This window comes from Vanessa tameamea, chromosome 17 (genome assembly GCF_037043105.1).
Source record: "Vanessa tameamea isolate UH-Manoa-2023 chromosome 17, ilVanTame1 primary haplotype, whole genome shotgun sequence".
In the NCBI taxonomy this organism is placed as follows: Eukaryota; Metazoa; Arthropoda; class Insecta; order Lepidoptera; family Nymphalidae; genus Vanessa; species Vanessa tameamea.
In genome coordinates, this window is record NC_087325.1 from 9,201,948 (window position 1) to 9,221,296 (window position 19,349).

The following is a 19,349-nucleotide window of genomic DNA, read 5'->3' on the forward strand; positions in this document are numbered from 1 at the left end:
TACACACAATAACATTTATTATATATTTGTATATAAAATCTGCAATATTCATAAAGAATAAACAAATACATTTGCTGAAGTTTATTAATCTTAATTCAATGTATATATACGGTTATTACTGTAATTTTATCGATAAAAAGTATCTAAGTCGATAGTAAGTTTCTAACTGATTATTGTCCGTAGAATATTACATTTCTAAAGCTTTACATGTAGTTTAATATTTTCAATAAAAACAATTGAAACCTTCCGACTAATTTTTGACCTTAAATCTTTCACTTTAAACAATCCCGCTAAACTTCGCGTTAATTCAAAAGTTTTTATAGGAACAAAACCTACGGCTAGTTTTGTTTTAATTTTATGTTGTAAACTACAAGTCATTCAACTCTATTTGGCGTCAAAATTATAAAACCTTATTTGAATGATTTTATAATGTCAAATAACATTGGACTTTATCGATAAAAATTTACTTGAATTTTGTTTACGTTCTTCTTATTTTTTATACAGCCGTAACACCGCTCTCTAACCGGCCACTAACGTTTTACCGCTCTCTAAAATTAATTCTTTGTTAAATCGGTACAATTAAATAAATTGCAATCAAGAATCCTCTTTAATTTTCTGCACATCTACGGCTGGAGCTCTTCAAAATGAGACCATAAACGTTTTTTTATGTGCAACTATCGTCTAATCACTGGGACAAAAATTGGCTAACACTATTAATATATAAAGAAGATTGATGAATGATTTCATTATCCTTACCCATCATATACATAGTTTGCTTTAAACGGGCACTTTATTAACGGATATCTTCATAATATTTGAATAAAAATGATATAATTTTGAAAAATATCCTAACAGTCATTTAAAAATATTTTTATAAAACTTGATTTGAAGAGCAAACTAATGTAATCTATCATACACATAAGGTAGATATATATTTATAGGTTCTACTTCGGTGTTATATACTTACTTAAATAGACAAAACTAAAAGATACCTAGTTTATCTGAAACGCAGGTATCTATGAATATACAAACAAATACAGAGTACATCTTATATATATATACGAATTAATAAAAATATTATAAATGCAAAGGTAACTGTGTCTGTATGTTTGTCTGCCTCTTCCTCTTCCACGGAACCGAATTTTGATGAAATTTGGTATGAAGCAAATTTGAACTCCAAGAAAGACAACATACCTGACAACCGACCCCTAAAACGCGAGTGAAGTCGCGGGTGACAAGTGCTAATTTAAAAAACTAATTCAAATTTTAGGGAAACATAAATTAATTAAAAAACAAAAATAAAATAACTTGATTTAATGGTAATAATATTAATTACAACCCAAACGCTACATTTAAGTCAACTTCGACGATAAATTTTTTATTATATTATTTCGACGACTATTAAAAAATATACTTCAAGATAATACTTCTAAATAATGTATTCGTCATTTTATGGGGTCAAAGACCGATATTTTTTATTATTTTTGTGGACCTGTGCTAAACAACATTCGTCTTTTGATATGTACCGTTTAATCTAAAGTCAGTAAATTTATTTTACATAATTTATGTTTTTTAATATAGAAACACAGAAATACCGTTATATTATTATTTTATTAATGAATCTTAACCTAGATCTACACAAACTTAGATGAAAGGACTATTTCATTGTCTTTCATGAATTTTTAAATAATATTTATATTGTTTTAAAATATATTTATACCTGCGACAAGTATGCTTTATATTGGCCGAAAAAAAAAAAAAAATTGTCCAAGTCAGAGAAAACGTTCTATTCTCAAAATAAAAACCGGGAATGTATCAAATAAGCAAACAGTGTCTGAGATATTAGTAAGATGGAATAATTTGATGTAGCACAATATTGACATCGATAGACTATTTGTGAGTAGTTGGTAGGTAGTAGGTACTCATGTAGTACCTCGTGTAGTCGACGCGAAGCCCAACTAGGGCCTATTTTGCATTCATATTTTTACGAGTATGATTTTGGCTCGACACTCGAGTTAAAAGGATATAAGAAATACGCTCAATCCATTAATAAACGTTATAATTGTATATTGGATTATCTTAATATCTGTGATATATGGTATACGATATATAGGAACATATATATATGATTTTACGCAGGTGAAGCTGCGGGGCACAGCTATTTTACATATTAATGTATTCTGTTCGTCTAGTGTCTTGCTTATAAAGCGGCACATAATAAGATCAGAGTTCGTACCCCCTGCCCGGCCAATATATTTTTCAATCGATTTCTGTGTCAAGAAATTCACAATATTAATTAACTTTTATAGAACTTTTGAACTCAGAGTTCAAAAGTTCTTGCCCCCGAACTCTTCAGTCACGTCGGAATTGCCATGAGAGAACAGAAAGAACTCGAGACCTTGCCCACGCACAGTCGTCTTGTCAGGAATCGATAACATCATATGCCATCAATAAATAAATAGGTAATAAAAAAAAATACGATGCAGAACTAACCTGTAATATAGTTTTTATTTTTAAACAACAAAAACATAACAAAACGGATATATAAAATTGTACGTATGATTTAGTTGCATTGTTTTCTAAATGTCATTTCCTACACCTTGAACAAGACATGATTCAGTACAGTCTAATGCTGACATTCAGTAGTGCGTCATATATTTATTGATATTAAATGGAACAATATTTACAATAACCGTGTAAATTATCGGTCTATATATTTAATAAAATTATTTTAAATTGAGTCAAGATTGAAAGCAATAAGTTTCTAGAAATAATTATCTGATTCTTGCACTATCTTCTTCTGAATAAATAAAAATGAGTGTTTTCAATGGTTTCCTATAATATTCAATTGATAATGATAAAAATTTGTTGAGGTTTTCTACGAGAAAAAACCAACATATTTTCTTTGTAAGTTTGTCCGTCAATATAAAATATGTTTGTAGATCCTTATTAGATATACCTACCCGTTCGAAAACGGAACAGATATCTTATAATTTATGAGTAAATAAAATTTCTTTTCACGTATTTTAAAGCTTTTAAAATACATGAAAAGTCGTACCCGACTTTTCATATAAGTATGACTGTTCTACTGAACAGTGACAGTAGGTAATGGTAACAGGATTTCAACGTTTAATCGTAATTCCAATGAACCAGCTCTCCTGTCACTGATTTTTAATTATCAATTAAAAATGATTTTACATTGTGTAAAGTCTAAGACTCTAATGAACAACTAAATAAATATAAAATTTGAAATTAAAGACTTGTATTGAACACTTCAGAATTTTCCACTAAAGCTTGAGCCAATCAGTTTGTATACCAACATCAAAGCCCCTCTGGCTGCCGGAGAATTAGTGTCTGTCCATCAGCTCCATCGTTTACCATCACCTCTGCTAATTTATTCACTGAGGGCAAGAAAGTCGATACTATATACAGACTGATATCTTAATTCCTTTGACAAAAATAACCGTGTAAGCCGAAAGAGTTTACCTTTCCACACGTACATATATGTATACTCAACGTTTCCATCGGAGGCCTTTTGTGGAACAAAAATCAATTGTTTAAGTATCTTTAGTTGATAAAACTAGAGTCTCCGTGTCTGACAACAACAAAACAGAAGTAACGACTGTGGCGAGAGTATTTCACGGTGATATACATTTCTTAAAGATTTTATGATGTCACTATTTAAACAAATTTTGGTCCGGTTTTTTGTGTATTAGTAATACTTACCTAGAGCTAGATTCTTAATGAAATTATATAGCGTCGGCATAATCACAATATTATTTATCAGTCAATATTGCCATTTAAGAGCTACAGCTCTCTAGGTAACGTTAACGTTCGGTTGAGAACTCCCAAATTTTAAGTCTAAATATTTATACACTTTTCACACAATTCAAATTATAATTATTTCTACGAAGTAAATTTTGTCTTTATACTCGTATTCGTTATTTCAAGGTGCAGTAGCAAATTGAGGAAGCATTCCGAGAAAACCATTTTCCCGGATTTGAATTCTACGATTTTTAAAGAATAATTTTATATTCGGAGATTTAATGTTATATAAGACGGGATTTCAGTTATGTATGAATGTAATGATGACTAACATGACTATTTTTTAAAGTAAATTTATGTCACATGTAGAACCTTACTTCACAAACTAGGTATTTCCATGTTTACTTTCAAGGACTTTTATCTTTTGCACACCACGAACACGAAGCGTCGTGGTGGTGTTCTATTATCAGTATAAAAAATATCACGATCGCCTTAGCATTAATTTGATTTTATAATATAATTTACATAAGAAATAAAAATAGCTTTACAGATCATGACGGGTATGGTGGTAGAAATCCTAGCAGCATTTCCCCGTCGCATCGCCATTCAACGAAACATTCCTGTCACCAGTAGAAGCGATAAGAGGACGTTTTATGTTTTTCAAATAATTAGTATGAAATGTATATTATTAAACAAATTACATAAATATTACATTCAGAATTTCAATGTAGTGGTTGGGCTAGGTTAAAATTTTAGAGTAAAATTATAATTAAATAAATTTAAATCAACTCAAATTTATCTACGTTAAATACAAATTAATTTCATATTATTTATGTGAAGCATTATACCATTTGAAAAATGAACCCTTCAATTTATGCATCTGAGTTTTTATATCTTTATAATATGTATCGCTTTAATTAGATACGAAAGGACAAAAGATAAAAAACCAAGCTAAGATAAAATTATCTTCTACATAAAAAACTTAAAACGTTTTGGATTTTATTTCTTGTGTCCACAAAAAGAAATCTTCTGAAAATTTCGATACACCATAAATTAGTAACATAATGATCTCATCTAATCTTAATTAAAGGTTTAATAATACGACTTCGGTGAAGGGTACAGGCGTTGATAACAGATCTATATTGATATTCTCTTCAATTAGACGGTCTGTATGTTTGTACAACACATCTGTATGTGTATCATGGAAGTCACAAAATATCTTCGTATAAATAGGTAACAACAGTTCGCTACCTCTTCCTCACCTGATTTTTAACTGATTTTCTATTATTTCAAAGCTAATAAAAAAAACGGCATTTAAGAGTAACAAATAAATTTACGAAATTTTCAAATTCACTTATCATATCATCAATAATAATTATGATCTAATTTCGACCACTGGACTGCAATAGCAATACTTGTTTACGACAATAAATAAAATAGTCTTTACATTAGTGATACGTATATAGCCGAGGTGCGGCAAACACGTCCAAATTTACTTTTATTCAATTTAAGTTTATATGTTTCTCTCCTTTCTTTACAAAAATAAGATGAGGAAAAGAGCGGCGGACCTATACGAACTCGTCTAAGTAATTTACCCAAAGTTTTCACCCAATCGTTTGTTACTCTTTCACCAAAAAAAGATTCTTTGCGTTAGGTTGAATGGTGAATAAGCCAATTTCTGTGCAGCCATAGATACTCTAGTAGCAGCAGATATTCTACTAACACAAACATCAAATTGCGATTCTGTCGAAGTTGGATTGTATCACAACGGATTTAGATAAGTCGAATTGGCCCTCAGTTACGATTATGTTCGTAAAAGTAGTTTAATTTACCCGTAGACAAGCATGCACGAGATATAAATATGTACAATGTACATATATATAAAAGAATGTACTGTATCCTGTCTTCGTATCCAACATCCACACGATTAAGCATACAAGTTCGTTTTTGTAATCCCATTAATGTACGACGCCTTGTTGTTAACATTTCAAGATGATAAATAAAAAATAAAACAAAAATAGTGTAATATTATTTTTATGGATTCCACTGACTCAACATCCGACCATATAAGAAGGTTTAAGGCCACGATCAATGCCAGTCGAGAGCAGATGCGCGTGCACATACGACGCTAAAATTTAAGTTTTTCTTATTTATTATTTTTTATACTACTGTCACTATGACGTCAGCCGTGATTAAATTTAGTGCCATATTAATGCTGGCTGGAGTTGTTATGGCTGATATTGGTAAGTAAGATATTTTTATAATTTTTATGGTGTTGACATAAGTGATCATTTAAACAATTTGAATAATCGCACAACAAAATCAAATAAATATATTTTATTTTATTCTAAACCTATTTTTCATCTCTTCAACCTAAACAATTAAATAAAAAATTAGATACTCGATCTAATATGGCCAGTATCAAAATTTGAACTTTCGTATCCTATTTTGGTAAATGTAATATTGTTGTGTTTTTAATTTTATTTAGTCTTGAAATCTCAATAAATCACATCATTAATAATTACTTTCATTGAATTTTATATCATTATATAATCAAACGTCGTGTTAAATTATCAAATGAATATTACCTATATAGAACTTTAATTTTTATGAATCAATTTAAATAATTTAATTTTAATGAAATTGTATGTATTAAATGCATGTATTAAAAATAAATAACATAGTTAAAATAAATATAAATCATGATAATATATTAATACTAACAAACTTAAGTAATGTTGAGTTTTACAGTACATACAAAAATATTCTCAAGAACGGATAATTATTGCAATTTATATATTAAATATTATTTCATCTACTTTTAACTTTGCTATCAAATTAAACCGTAACAAAGAGGGCAATTAAACGTTAAAGAACATTAATCAATCGAAGACTACTGATTACTTAACTTCCCACATAAATTGTTTTATCTCCTTCATACTTTACTTAGAAAACGTTTATTGGACATAAGGACTTTCCGTGACTTCGTCGGATTAATCTTCGGAGATTAAATAAAAACTTAGATATATATTGGATCTCAGATTGAGTTTCAGATTTATAACTAGCTCCCCGCCCTGACTTCTTAGAGGTAAAATTCATACAATGCTTTAGTATCCATTCATAAATATGATTTATTAAAAGTTTGTTCCCCCTTTTCCAAATATACAGACATGATCACAAGTAGTGTAGATAAGTCCTGATATTTATGTTAATCGATTAAATTATCTAATTATAAGAAAATAACATAATTTGAATATTGCAGCAATTTTCATAATAGATCAATTATTTTAAAATTATCTTGTACGTTTAATTAATTTTCCCGTCGGTTTTTTTACACAAAACATTCATATAATGTATAATGTGAACAAGTCTTAGAGAATAAAATTATCTTTACACAGAATCGCAAGATACATACAATTTACTAGATGACATAAGAATTTTATTTAGTTTCTAACATACAGCGCCAGCGCCACCAATCAATCATCCAGAGAGTTACTTAACTTGCAAAAAAAAATCATCAAAAACAGTCCCGCCGCTCAGGTTGCTCATTAGCATTGAACGCATCAATACTGCCTAACCCCGACGAACAATATCATAGACAAGATGTTATAAATCGTAACTATCTGTACTGTAATATTACTCTGTAATATTACAGGGTTTATCTTTCCATATACTATGTATGTATAGCTGATTACTAAATGGAGACTCAGAGCATCGTTTTTAAAGTTAGTTGGACATAAATACGTTTACTCAACATGGGAGTATTACACTTTCTTATTGATTGTAAAAATTCTACCATAAATATATATATATTTATATAGATAGAAAGACGTATAATTTTAAGGATTTATTTTAAAAGGAGGTCATAGTTTTTTTTGCTTAAAATAAAGCTTTTAAAGTTCGTTGGCATAGATTTCTAAAAAACATTTTAAAAAATGATAGAATTTGCTATTTATGCTAAATTGCGGCACTGGTAATTCTTTTGTGTATTTTTTTTCAAAGAACAGATTCTTATGCAGTTAATATGATTAATTATCGTTTTATAAAACAATTACATTATTAATTACGATAAGCTAGTTGCAAAATCATGATTGAAAAAACTTATTATCATGATTTCTGAAAAGCCAATTATTTAACAACAATAGGTGTATCTGACGTCTTTTAAAAAATTATATTTCCGTGTGCTTTGACGTTTTGCATAATTATTTAACTTAGCGTTTATTTGAAGAAAGAGGGCCTTGCTTGTTCGTATTCTCCTAGAAATGTACATTCAGTATTTTTTAAAATGTTGATACTAATGATATAAAATTCATTTCTGTAAAATCGCCTGTTATCTGTACTAATAATACATATATAAATACGAAAGTAAAGTGTTTATCTGTCCGTCTGTTATACATTTAAACTACTAAACCGAATTTGATGATATTTGGTGCGAAGAAAACTTGAACCCTTGAGGGAGTTATGTTGGGGATAAAGGGTTGAATGCATGTTCCTGAAGCATTTTCGTCATAAACTGAATTCTAACCGGACGAAGCTGTGGGTTCAGCTTGTATCTAATATAACTTGACATTACTTTGATAATTTATTTCTATTGTAATTTAGTAAAAATAATTACCTTTAATAAATATTTTGGATTTACACATAGTTCAATATAAATAGATACAAATTAAAAATAACTCCTCGTTATAGTCGAAAGAAGTAATAAGTCATTAAAATATATAATACTACCAGTTGACATGTAGAAAAAATATCAGCGATGTCGGTTAATATTAAATGCGAATTAGATATTCGTTTTGACTTAACTCGAGTAGAGGTCATTCTGTTGTCCGCTATTAGTATGGTTATGTAAGCTGGGCTAAATTTTATGTTTGCTTTGCCATGGTAATGTTAAATGTCGAAATGTATGTCAGATAAAAAAACAAGCATTATTATCAAACAAAAGTTGAATTTTGGTGTTAAAAAAACAACAAATGCTATGCCTTCCCACGACGAGGATTCTAATATATATTTAGATACTATAAGAACTTTATGTACTATAAAACTGTTACGTTTAAACTGAATAAATATCTGATAGTGAATACACTAATTTTGTTCATACTTTTAACTCCCGTTTTTAAACGATTATCATACTTTTTTTTTATTTATTAACGTGCACAAGAACTAAATTAAATAACACTGGCATCAATAATATTAACATACAAACTATTGGACAACATTTATTTACTAATAAATTGTAGATACATAATAACGTTTACATTATTACATCGAGTGTGTTGTCGTATGTAAACTACATTATCTATAACTTGTCATTTATAATTGCCAGAGCTTAAACTTGAATAGTATACAGTTCTTTGAATATTTAACATGGTAATGACATCCGCTGGATCCGCGTGCCGATCGGTCCGGTTCTACACGGCACTCGTCTGACGACATATTTAGGTTCTGTACAGTGCGACAAGGTACGGACATTGCTAATAATATATCCCACGTACAAAGACCGTAAATAGCGAGTGATCGAATTGTATATTACTTATGTGAATACTTCAAGTAAATTGCATAGTTTACGAAGTTTTTTTTAACCTATATTTTTCTATTCATTCCATATTTGCACAAATAATTTCATATTTATTTATTTTAATTTTAATTTATTATTTTAATTCTCATATAATAAACAACAAGGAATTCACGCTTTACACGTAAATAATCTAAATTTAACGCGGGTTAAATTGCAACGCAACTACTTACCTACCTATACATATAATAAAACTCTTTACATATCATACTAAAACCTTCGAAACGATTGATGTAAACTGGATAAGTAGTTTATTTTTACAGGAGTACCGTACCTATCTACAAATAAAAACGTCATTTATTAGTACAGAATTAACGATTACATCAATTGTTGGTTAGTTGAAAGTAAGTTGTATTTTTAAAATTATTCTCATAAAAATAAACTTTTATACTCAACGTGTTTGACAGGACCAATGATCTGTTCCTAAGTTCTAAACTATATGAAAATTTTAATTCTTAATAATGTGATATATTAGTATAAAACTGGTCATACGAATGAAAATAATATTGAAGATAACTTAAAGGATTTATAAAGATAATATTGAGTCAATTTAATTTTTTTTTTTAAATTAAGCTAATCTTAAATTAAATAATAATAATCTTTAATCTTGAATTCGTTATTTATATTTAATTAATATTATTTATATTTAATAAACATTTAAACAATTTTTTATTGATTACTATCTATTCTGTTAAATGTTTATTTCTGTTTAGTCTATATTTTTGTTTCTTTTGTTCGATAAAGAAACATCAAAATATCAAATAATAAAAATTGCTAACAAAATGGTGACGATTTTGTTGTACACAATCTTTAAACTGATTTGACTAAAATATTAAAAGTATTGCCATTTCTTTCTTTTAGTGTTAAACTAAAAATAATAGCAAGTATTTGGCCTGTATAATTTTAGTAGTTAAGTTCCTTAGCAACTTTATACTAATGATACAGGTTTTATAAATATTATCACTGTGTAGTATTATATTTAATTGAAATGATTCTCAGTCTCAATCCATAGTCATTGCTTTATGTGTGTAAGTAGAGTAGTGCTGTGTTAATAACACTTACTGAGCTACGTCCGGCTCAACCATTGACATAGAAAATGCTCTGTATGTATTAAATTAACTGTAATCAAGTAATTATAAAGTTATTGCATGGTCACCTGATGATCGAATTTCGACAACAGCGATGAATCTGAAAGACTAATATACTGTACTGTATTGTTGTGCAATTTTTCAGTTTCTTTTACCTCGCTCTATCCGTCATAGTCCGATAGAATTGTCACTTATACCAACGCCTAGGATGGCATAACGTGGCATCCTCCTGTGAATTCTCTCCGATCGTATCGAATATCTGATTCATTTGATTATGAGAATGAAGGAATAGATAGAGTACCGGTTTTTGCCCATACACTTCTCTACCTTTGAGAATATCTGTAGTGAATCTTCATATAAATAGACTAGCTGGGCCCACGACTGCGTACACGTGCACATGCAAAAAAGTTGTTCTTGTGGTCAAGATCACAGAAAAAATATGAATGGCAGCAGGGAACTTAAACAGGCGATCGTCATATTCGCATCGCTATAACGTAACTGTCATATTGTATTATAATTTTTTCACAAAGTCGTCATCTTATATTATTAATTATTTGATCAACTGTCAGTTTCGCTTGTGCAGTATTTTCATTTATTATAAGCAAAACAATTTTCTTGTATATATCTATTATGAGATACTATCGAATTAAAGATATAACTAAGGCTATTTTTTATTATTATGAAGATATAATTTATCTTTGTGGCTATAAGTAATAGATATCGTAGTGTATGTAGTATATACATTATAATATCGAGTATCTAAGAAATGTCTCTATGCTATTTTTATCGCGAAATAGCAATACTTAGTATCGTTGTGTTCCGGCTTGAGGATGAGTGAGGCAGTTTAAGTACACAAGGGACATAACATTTTAGTTCCGGAAGTTGGTAACGCATTGGCGTTGAAAGGATGTTTCATATAGTATTTCATACTTTGCCAATTTCTATGGGCACTGGTTACCACTTACCAGTTGCCATTTGCCAGTCTGCGTAAATATTTTAAATGATATATTTAAAAACTTTTTAACATTGCTTATGTTGCTTAAACTATAAAACATTTAAACGTACGAAAAATACGTAATCATTCGAAAATATTACAATAAATTCTACATATATATTACATTATTGTTTCCTAAGTCATAAATTATGAATTATTAACGAAATATATGAATATGTAACACTTAGTCATAAAATATAAAAAGATTCATGTCGAAGTCCGGAAAACTAAAACAAAAGCATTCATTTTCGGTCAGTTATGAATCACCTAATTCTATACACAAATTTAACGCAAGAAAAAACTCATTAAAATAAATAATCGTAACAACCGGATGTTGCAATACCGAAAAAAAATTATTGTTTAAACAATTCAAGCATCACTCGTATTATTTAGTGAATAATGTTTTAGAAAAACTAATAGGATTTATAATCTATCTATGTAGCAATTTTAATAAGTCCAGCTTATTAGTTTTTATATCGTCTTTCAAAAATATTCATTGCTTATTCCGGTTTAAAGGTGGAGTGAACCAGTGTAGTTACACTGGAACGCGTAAAGGCGCTTATATACTGTTGTTTAAGGCGCAGTTTTAGTCCTACAAAGTGTACTAAAAAGGATTGCCGCCACTTTACTCCCTAAAACTTTTAATAATCGAAAGTTTCATATTTTTATATTCTTTTTGGAAGTGCTATTGAAATAATTTTGCGTTTTTGAACAGAAAGCGTACCTACTTAAAATCTAACCAAGTTTTATCGCTCATAATTGAAAGATAACATACACATATTATACCGTCTCCATCTAAATAGAGCAAAGCTTGATTCTATATTATTTAACGACATGTATAGTATAGTTTTATTATCAAGTTCTAGATAATTTAAGAAAAATATATTCTTATTTTACTTCCAATCGAACATTAATTTCATAGCCCAAATCTTGAGAATGGTTAAACTTACTAATATCATGCTAAGACCCAAGGGGGCAGAGCCGTCTAAACCTTATAGATAGTCCATCACAAGTGTGGCTTTTTACGCAACATGTACACACAATAAGGTATTTGATTATTTAAAAAATGACAAAAATCAATTTCCGCCTTACACACTCTACTATAAACATAAATAAAAACGTAAAAAAAAAATGATCATATCATTGTGTTGCCATAGCAAAATATTCTTAACGCATTCCTCATTCGCACGTCTATTATACAAGTATTTTCCTCTATTAGATGCATTTAGCTATACTTAGTAAATCGCATAATAATATTTCCATAAACGTTGTTATTATTTAATTAAGAACTAATAAAAGGTCACAGATTAAATAGCAATCAGATATGTAATAGAATGAACAATACATTAGCCGGATCTGTTTATAGGCTTAATAACAATAGATATAGAAAAAAAAAACAAAACTTATTAACTATGATATAACTATGAAATATTTGAAAAATATCTAAATTTGAATTAAAAACTTCTTTTTTTTTATATCGTTTTCATTTTATATGTATTCATTGAAAAGTCGATAATGCAAGGATAACTTTTACAATAGTAATGTTAAAACTTTTTAACATTGCTTATGTTGCTTAAACTATAAAACATTTAAACGTTCGAAAAATACGTAATCATTCGAAAATATTACAATAAATAACATTATTGTTTCCTAAGTCATAAATTATGAATTATTAACGGAATTAATGAATATGTAACACATAAAATAATAAATAACCAATGATTTGTACATACGTGTAAACCGTAGAGTCGTAATCACTAAAATAACACGTGCATCTTAACCGAAGACTGCGGATTCAAATCCGGGCATGTGCTGAACTTTCATGTACATAATTTACCTTCATAATTCAGCTTCAATCAAAGAAAAGCATCAACAAATCAAAAAAAATAATAACAAAAGTAAACGACGTCAAATGGAATGATCTTGATATTTTAAAAAGGTTAAAACTATCTATTGATTATAATCATAAAGGACACAAAATGTTGGAATTAGAAGTCACAAAAAATAGCCAGCATTCAAAATCAACAAAATAGTCCAAAAACATTAATTAATTTAAGATATCAAGTTCTTAGCGCGACTTGTTTTTCTTATAATAAACATTAATTAACCTAAGTGTTTTATAATTAATACAATATTTAACAAGTCTATAAGGTTACGTAGAAAATGGCAGCACACCTAAAATCATGATTCTCTAAAATCCCTTTTTAGTGCACTAATCCGAAATTCTCTATTTCCAAGCGTATAGTTAACGCTATGCGTCGTTAGCCAGACAGTCCGGGTTTTTATATTATTATGTATATAGATATTGTATTTACGCATTTATCGTACATGGTCATGTACATACAAGGTAACAAGTGCCTTGACCCTTCACAATACATTACATTTGATAAATTGTGGTTTAAAGTATTAACATAAATAATTTCACGTAAGCTTTGTTTAACATAATAAAAAATATTGATATTGACGTTTATATTCTTATACTATTAAATTATTGAGTATCTTTGTTAAAACAAAAGAACTATTAAGAAAGAAAGTAATGTTATTTTTTTATTCTGAAAAGTGCTAATTCACAATTACAATTCAATGAAATTCTTAGTTTAATGGCTTTTAGTTACGCCAATATGGCCGATTGAAAATGTCACGTAGGAATATCACAATTTTTATTTTAAGGTAAAAGTTAAGTTTACGGAAAATGTTTTTGGAAGGATGTTACTTATCTCTCTCTAGTTTCAGCTTCGCTCTAACTTTGACAAATAAGAGCTATGCCGAAATAGACTTGAAACTTCGACCGTCACACACTTTTGCTATATTTTATGATTGTTTACAAACGCATGTCTATTTATAGGCATATTACTACAGTACAGACGTCCAAGTCGTCCATAGTGCGCTGAATTTAAAAATAACTTAAAATATATATATATATATATATTATTAGCAATTTAAATTACATCCCACTTTTTTTTATTTTAATTTACATTTCAACATGTTACTATTCCAGGTCTGAAACCAGTCACAGAAGTATGTCTAGGATGTATTTGCCAAGCTGTATCAGGTTGCAAGCAAGGACAGCTGTGTGAAGGTAATGCTTGTGGTCTCTTCCGTATCACCTGGGCCTACTGGGCCGACGCTGGAAAACCAGTACTCCCAGGAACTGCACCCGACTCCCCTACGGGTAAGTTTATTTGAAAAATAAATAAAAATAATTATAATGAACCCATTTTATAAGATTTAAGTTTAAATAGTCATGAATAAGCATTGCAATATTATTACCTTTTGTTTTTACATAATCATCACACTAGACACTTGACTGGATTGTTTCTGTAATAATAATAATATATAATACTGTAATCAAATCTTAAGTTCGTTTAGATCCAACTCATATACTGTGAAATATGTGTATGTACTTCCTATAGACATTTAGCTCATCAGTTAATTGGGCATATTTCCTGCAGTTTTAAATTAAAATAAAAAATAAGTTACTAAGTAACACCTCTTTTGAAATCCCCGTATCAAGATCTGGGCTAAAATAAGGATGTTTATTTTTCATCTTACTTCATAAAAAAAGTCAAGTGAGTTTAAAAAAATATATTCAACCTCATACGTAACCCATTTCAGGGTTAAATTCTCAGAATCGATTCATCCGTAATATGAGTAAGCTTTGACCATGAACACATTCCAAGGTTTTAAGGCTCTGAATAACTAATAAAGAAATAAAAATGCAGCTTTACATTGTTTTAAAAAGTACTTTAAATCATTATTTAGTTATCTAGTTATCATTTAATTGCAGGTGGTTTTGCAAAAGGCATATGAAATCTTCATGGTTTTTCATCGTGAATCTTTATGTTTTGTATCTTTCCATCTTTGTTTTTTTTAATAGATAGATAATATCGGCAATGCTTTTGTACACCACTCTGTGAACAAATTTGATAGGTCTACAAATATTGCCATCTCTCTTGTGTAGGAAAAAGATAGCAAGTATGTTAGTCATATGAACAGAATTAATTAAGCACTAATATAAATAACGTCAGAAGAAACTAAAATATATATAAAATAAATCTAAAATTTAAATAAATTAATTTCCAGCTTATTCAGACTGCACAAACGACCCCCGTTGTGCCGCTGAGGCCGTTCAAAATTACATGAGGAAATTCGGTCAGGTAATGTATTTCTCAACAACTAGAACATATTATTCGATTCATGAATATTCGATCTTAATCGGATACACCATGACTTTTATCCGTTTACCTAATAAAAAAAATAAGGTTTGAACGTTTGGCCTCTATACGTTGCAAAATTATTCATCCGATTGTGATGAAACTGGTGAGGTGCGTACGCCATCGAAGTCTCGAAAAATACATGATTTTTTCTCTTCGTATATTTTTCTTTTAATATATTATATGTTTTATATAAACCTTAGTCTATTCAGATGAAACTGGGAGGGGCAGGTAGTTTTAAATGAAACATCCGTGATAATAATCGTAGGCGGGAATTAGCATTGAGATACATTTGTTGGATATCGTACCGTCATTGAAATTTGCATAAAGACGCATGACATGACATCATCAGTGTCACTCGCCAATTCAAACATAAACAATCAAACGATTTATTGCCTTTATAAATAGATTACTTATGATAATATGAACTAGTTAAACCAAATTAATAGATTCGTATAACACTGGTATTTAGATATTTAAGTTTATGAATAAAATAATTTTTATCGTAATTTAAAATATAATTATTTTTAAAAGTATCTTGTAAATGTTCCACTACTGGGCTAATGCCTCCACACCTTTTGAGAAGAGGGCTTAGAGCTTATTCCATCACGTTGCTTTAATACGGGTTGATGAATCCACATGATTTTCATCCACAACAGGCAGATTTTCTCTTCCTTGGTGGTAGAGCTTACCTACCAGTTCGAAGAAAGAGTGACCCAGTGTAACTACAGGAACAAGGGACATAACATCCTAGTTCCCAAGGTTGGCGGAGCATTCATGATGTGTGGTTTATTTTTAATTATTTTATAATCTAACAAAAAAATTGTAACTAGTCAATTTCCATCAGATGAGCCTCCTGGACGTTTGCCACCTATGACATAAAAAAAAATTAAACATATTAGTGCCTTTGGTAAAATATTTAAACAAGCAGCATCACAATCAAAATGGTTGGATCTATATATTTAACCTCTGAAATAAATCAGCTAGGTTCTTTTTTAGTTTTTAATATCTACTTTGCGTTTTTGTTCCGTGTTGAGAACCTAATTTACATAATCCTTTATCATTATCACAGTCGAACGATTTGGCCATGATGTCATAAAACTAGTATATTAAATATATCATTGAGCGTTTTATTGTATCTTAAAATGACACTTTAATAAAAACAAATAGACCGATTTGAAGTTTTTATATAAAAGAGTATTCTTAATTTTAAAGTTATTTTCCTTTTATTTATAACAAACGTTGGAACTGCATTGTTGATCTTGTGATAAGTTTAAAGGATTGCAGATCACGAGATCCTAGCTTTAATCAGGGCCAGCACAAAGAAAATTTCAACCCTTAGTTAGGACGTTGGTAGTGTAAGACCATCGTGCTTCGGACAGGTTGGTCTTGTGCCATTAGCCTCCGTTAGTGTCGCATCGTTAATCAGAGGGAATCACGACAGTAAATAAATTAAAGGTTATCGAGTATTTTAATAAATATAATCTCAATAGCAACGTGCAATTAGGTGTTTTAGTATATGTAGGCAAACGAGCAAATGGGCCACCTGATGGTATGTGGTCACCACCACCCATAGACAATGGCGCTGTTAGAAGTATTTACCATTCCTAACATCGCCAATGCGTCACCAACCTTTGCAACATAGATTTTAGGTCCCTTATGTAGTTACAATGGTTGACTCACCCTTCAAACTGGAAAACACCAATACTGAGTACTACAGTTTGCCGGTAGCATATCCTATGAGTGGGGGGTAACTACACAGACGGGCTTGCTAAAAGCTATACTACCAAGATATGGCTGCGGGTAACAGTTAGTTTCCAATGCACCTGACATTCTATTATTTTGAATTGCCTTCGCATTTAACCATATAAGTGAAGAAATATCGACTGTATCTACACAAGTTTAAGAACTAGACTAAACCTAGGCTAGACTCCTTAGAAATAGTCACCGTGGCTGAAATGATTCAGGAAGACGTATGAAAGTATAAGCTTCTGTTAATTTAATTTTTATTTGCAGGACTGTAACGGTGATGGTGTCGTGAATTGCTACGATTATATGGCCATCCACAAGTTAGGAGGTTACGGGTGTACCGGTGAACTACCTTTCCAGTACGTCAATGTTTTCAACCAATGCGTGGCCGCTGTAGCCTCAGCGCAGGGCTGAGAAACTCTATTTAGCTTTAAAAATATCTTTTGCTCAATAAATCTTTAATTATTTATGAATAAATATTAATAAATTGTCTTTATTTTTAACCCAATATCGCAATGTTAACTGATGTCAATAATACGTAAACAAAATGAAATACTAGAGATTTCTATGAATTTAAAAGTTCTTTAAATTAAAAGTATCACTTAACAAATACATCTATGGACTTCATAACAATTACTTAGATATTATGTGTAGTGTACTGTTTCTCAGTGTTAAAGTTAATTAGCATTGTAAGTTAAGTAGTCAGTTATAAATAAGATCAAACATTGATTGTTCTATAACTTGGTTAATATTCAAAATATATGAAAATTAAAAATAATTTATGCAAAACAATTCATTTCATTTAAATCCTTTACAAAATATGAAATACTCATATAATCTAAATCTCGCTCAAGTACATTAACTAAATTATTTGTATTATTGTTATTCCTGTTTTAAATATGAGTGAGCTAGTGTAATTACAAACTTATAGAACTAACGATATAATCTAATCCTACCTGTTTGCCTATTAAAAATTTAAAGCTCGTATCAAAAAAACATTGATGAATAAGGCATATTACTCAATACAAGATTATATTAAAGATAAAAAAGCGTGGACTTTGTTGGTGGTTTGTGGTAATTGTTGTTTACTGATATACTCTGTAATTAAAATGGTGGAAAAGAGTAACTATTGAGTTTTTTGCCGGGTTTTTTTCGGTAGAATCTACTTTCCGAACCAGTGGTAGCTTTAAATTTAATTCAACAGTGTAACATCATGATTCAAAGGTGCTTTTAAGAGCCTACTTGAATAAAGAATATTTTGATGCAGTGACCGCGTAACAAATACATTTACATTTCTTACCTTGAAAGAAAAGCTCAACAAAAGAAGCCCCTTATTATATAGTGTAGAAATAATAAAATTTAGAATGTAAGCATTAAAAACGGTTTATTAAAAACAAGTGCAAGTGACATAACATATTGACAGACACTAGGAAAGTTAAGGATGACAAAAAAGTATTTAAGCCATTAGGCGTTGTTTAACTTCTTCCAACAGATAGATTTTAAAAATTTGAATCCAATTTTAAATCCAACTTTTCGCCTCAGGAGTACCTTCAACAAAGAGATTTGCAAAAAGAAAAAATATCATATGGAATATAAAATTGCCTACAAAATTTATTACATTAATTTAAACGTTGATGAGAAAAACTATTTGCAAAACTCGTTATTCAAGATGGCGACTAACGATCACTTCTCCGAAGCGAAAACTTGAATTTACGAGTTACCTCTCCAAGCACATTTTAATTGAAAAATCGATTGGAAAGCTTTTTCTATATAACGAAACCCCTATCTTTTTGTAAAAATCTATGTCTCACTATTCGGTTATTTTGATTTTAAATATTATTCTGATGATTTAAGTGGATTGAGTATAAATTGATTTATCCGCCGTTAAAAGTCTTTTCACGTATCATGCATACGAATTACATAGGCACGCGGAACGAATTACAGTAAAATTGGCGAGCATGTATATA

General features: G+C 29.6%; 1 protein-coding gene across 1 annotated transcript; it reads left to right on the forward strand.

Moving 5' to 3' along the window:
- Nucleotides 1–5,748: 5,748 nt before the first annotated feature.
- LOC113400494 (lysozyme-like) lies at nucleotides 5,749–17,874 on the forward strand. The gene is made up of 4 exons (XM_026640073.2): nucleotides 5,749–6,008; nucleotides 14,418–14,591; nucleotides 15,503–15,576; nucleotides 17,650–17,874. The coding sequence occupies exons 1-4, from the start codon at nucleotides 5,942–5,944 to the stop codon at nucleotides 17,794–17,796; spliced, it is 462 nt and encodes a 153-aa protein (XP_026495858.1). The 5' UTR covers nucleotides 5,749–5,941; the 3' UTR covers nucleotides 17,797–17,874.
- The last annotated feature ends 1,475 nt before the right edge of the window (nucleotides 17,875–19,349 follow it).

What these genes read in the sequence shown, in the direction of transcription:
- LOC113400494 (XM_026640073.2), top strand. Translation starts at nt 5,942, where the DNA reads ATGACGTCAGCCGTGATTAAATTTAGTGCCATATTAATGCTGGCTGGA. An exon ending in TGCACCCGACTCCCCTACGG is followed by an intron (nt 14,592 to 15,502) that starts GTAAGTTTATTT and finishes ATTAATTTCCAG; the next exon opens with CTTATTCAGACTGCACAAAC. An exon ending in ACATGAGGAAATTCGGTCAG is followed by an intron (nt 15,577 to 17,649) that starts GTAATGTATTTC and finishes TTTTATTTGCAG; the next exon opens with GACTGTAACGGTGATGGTGT.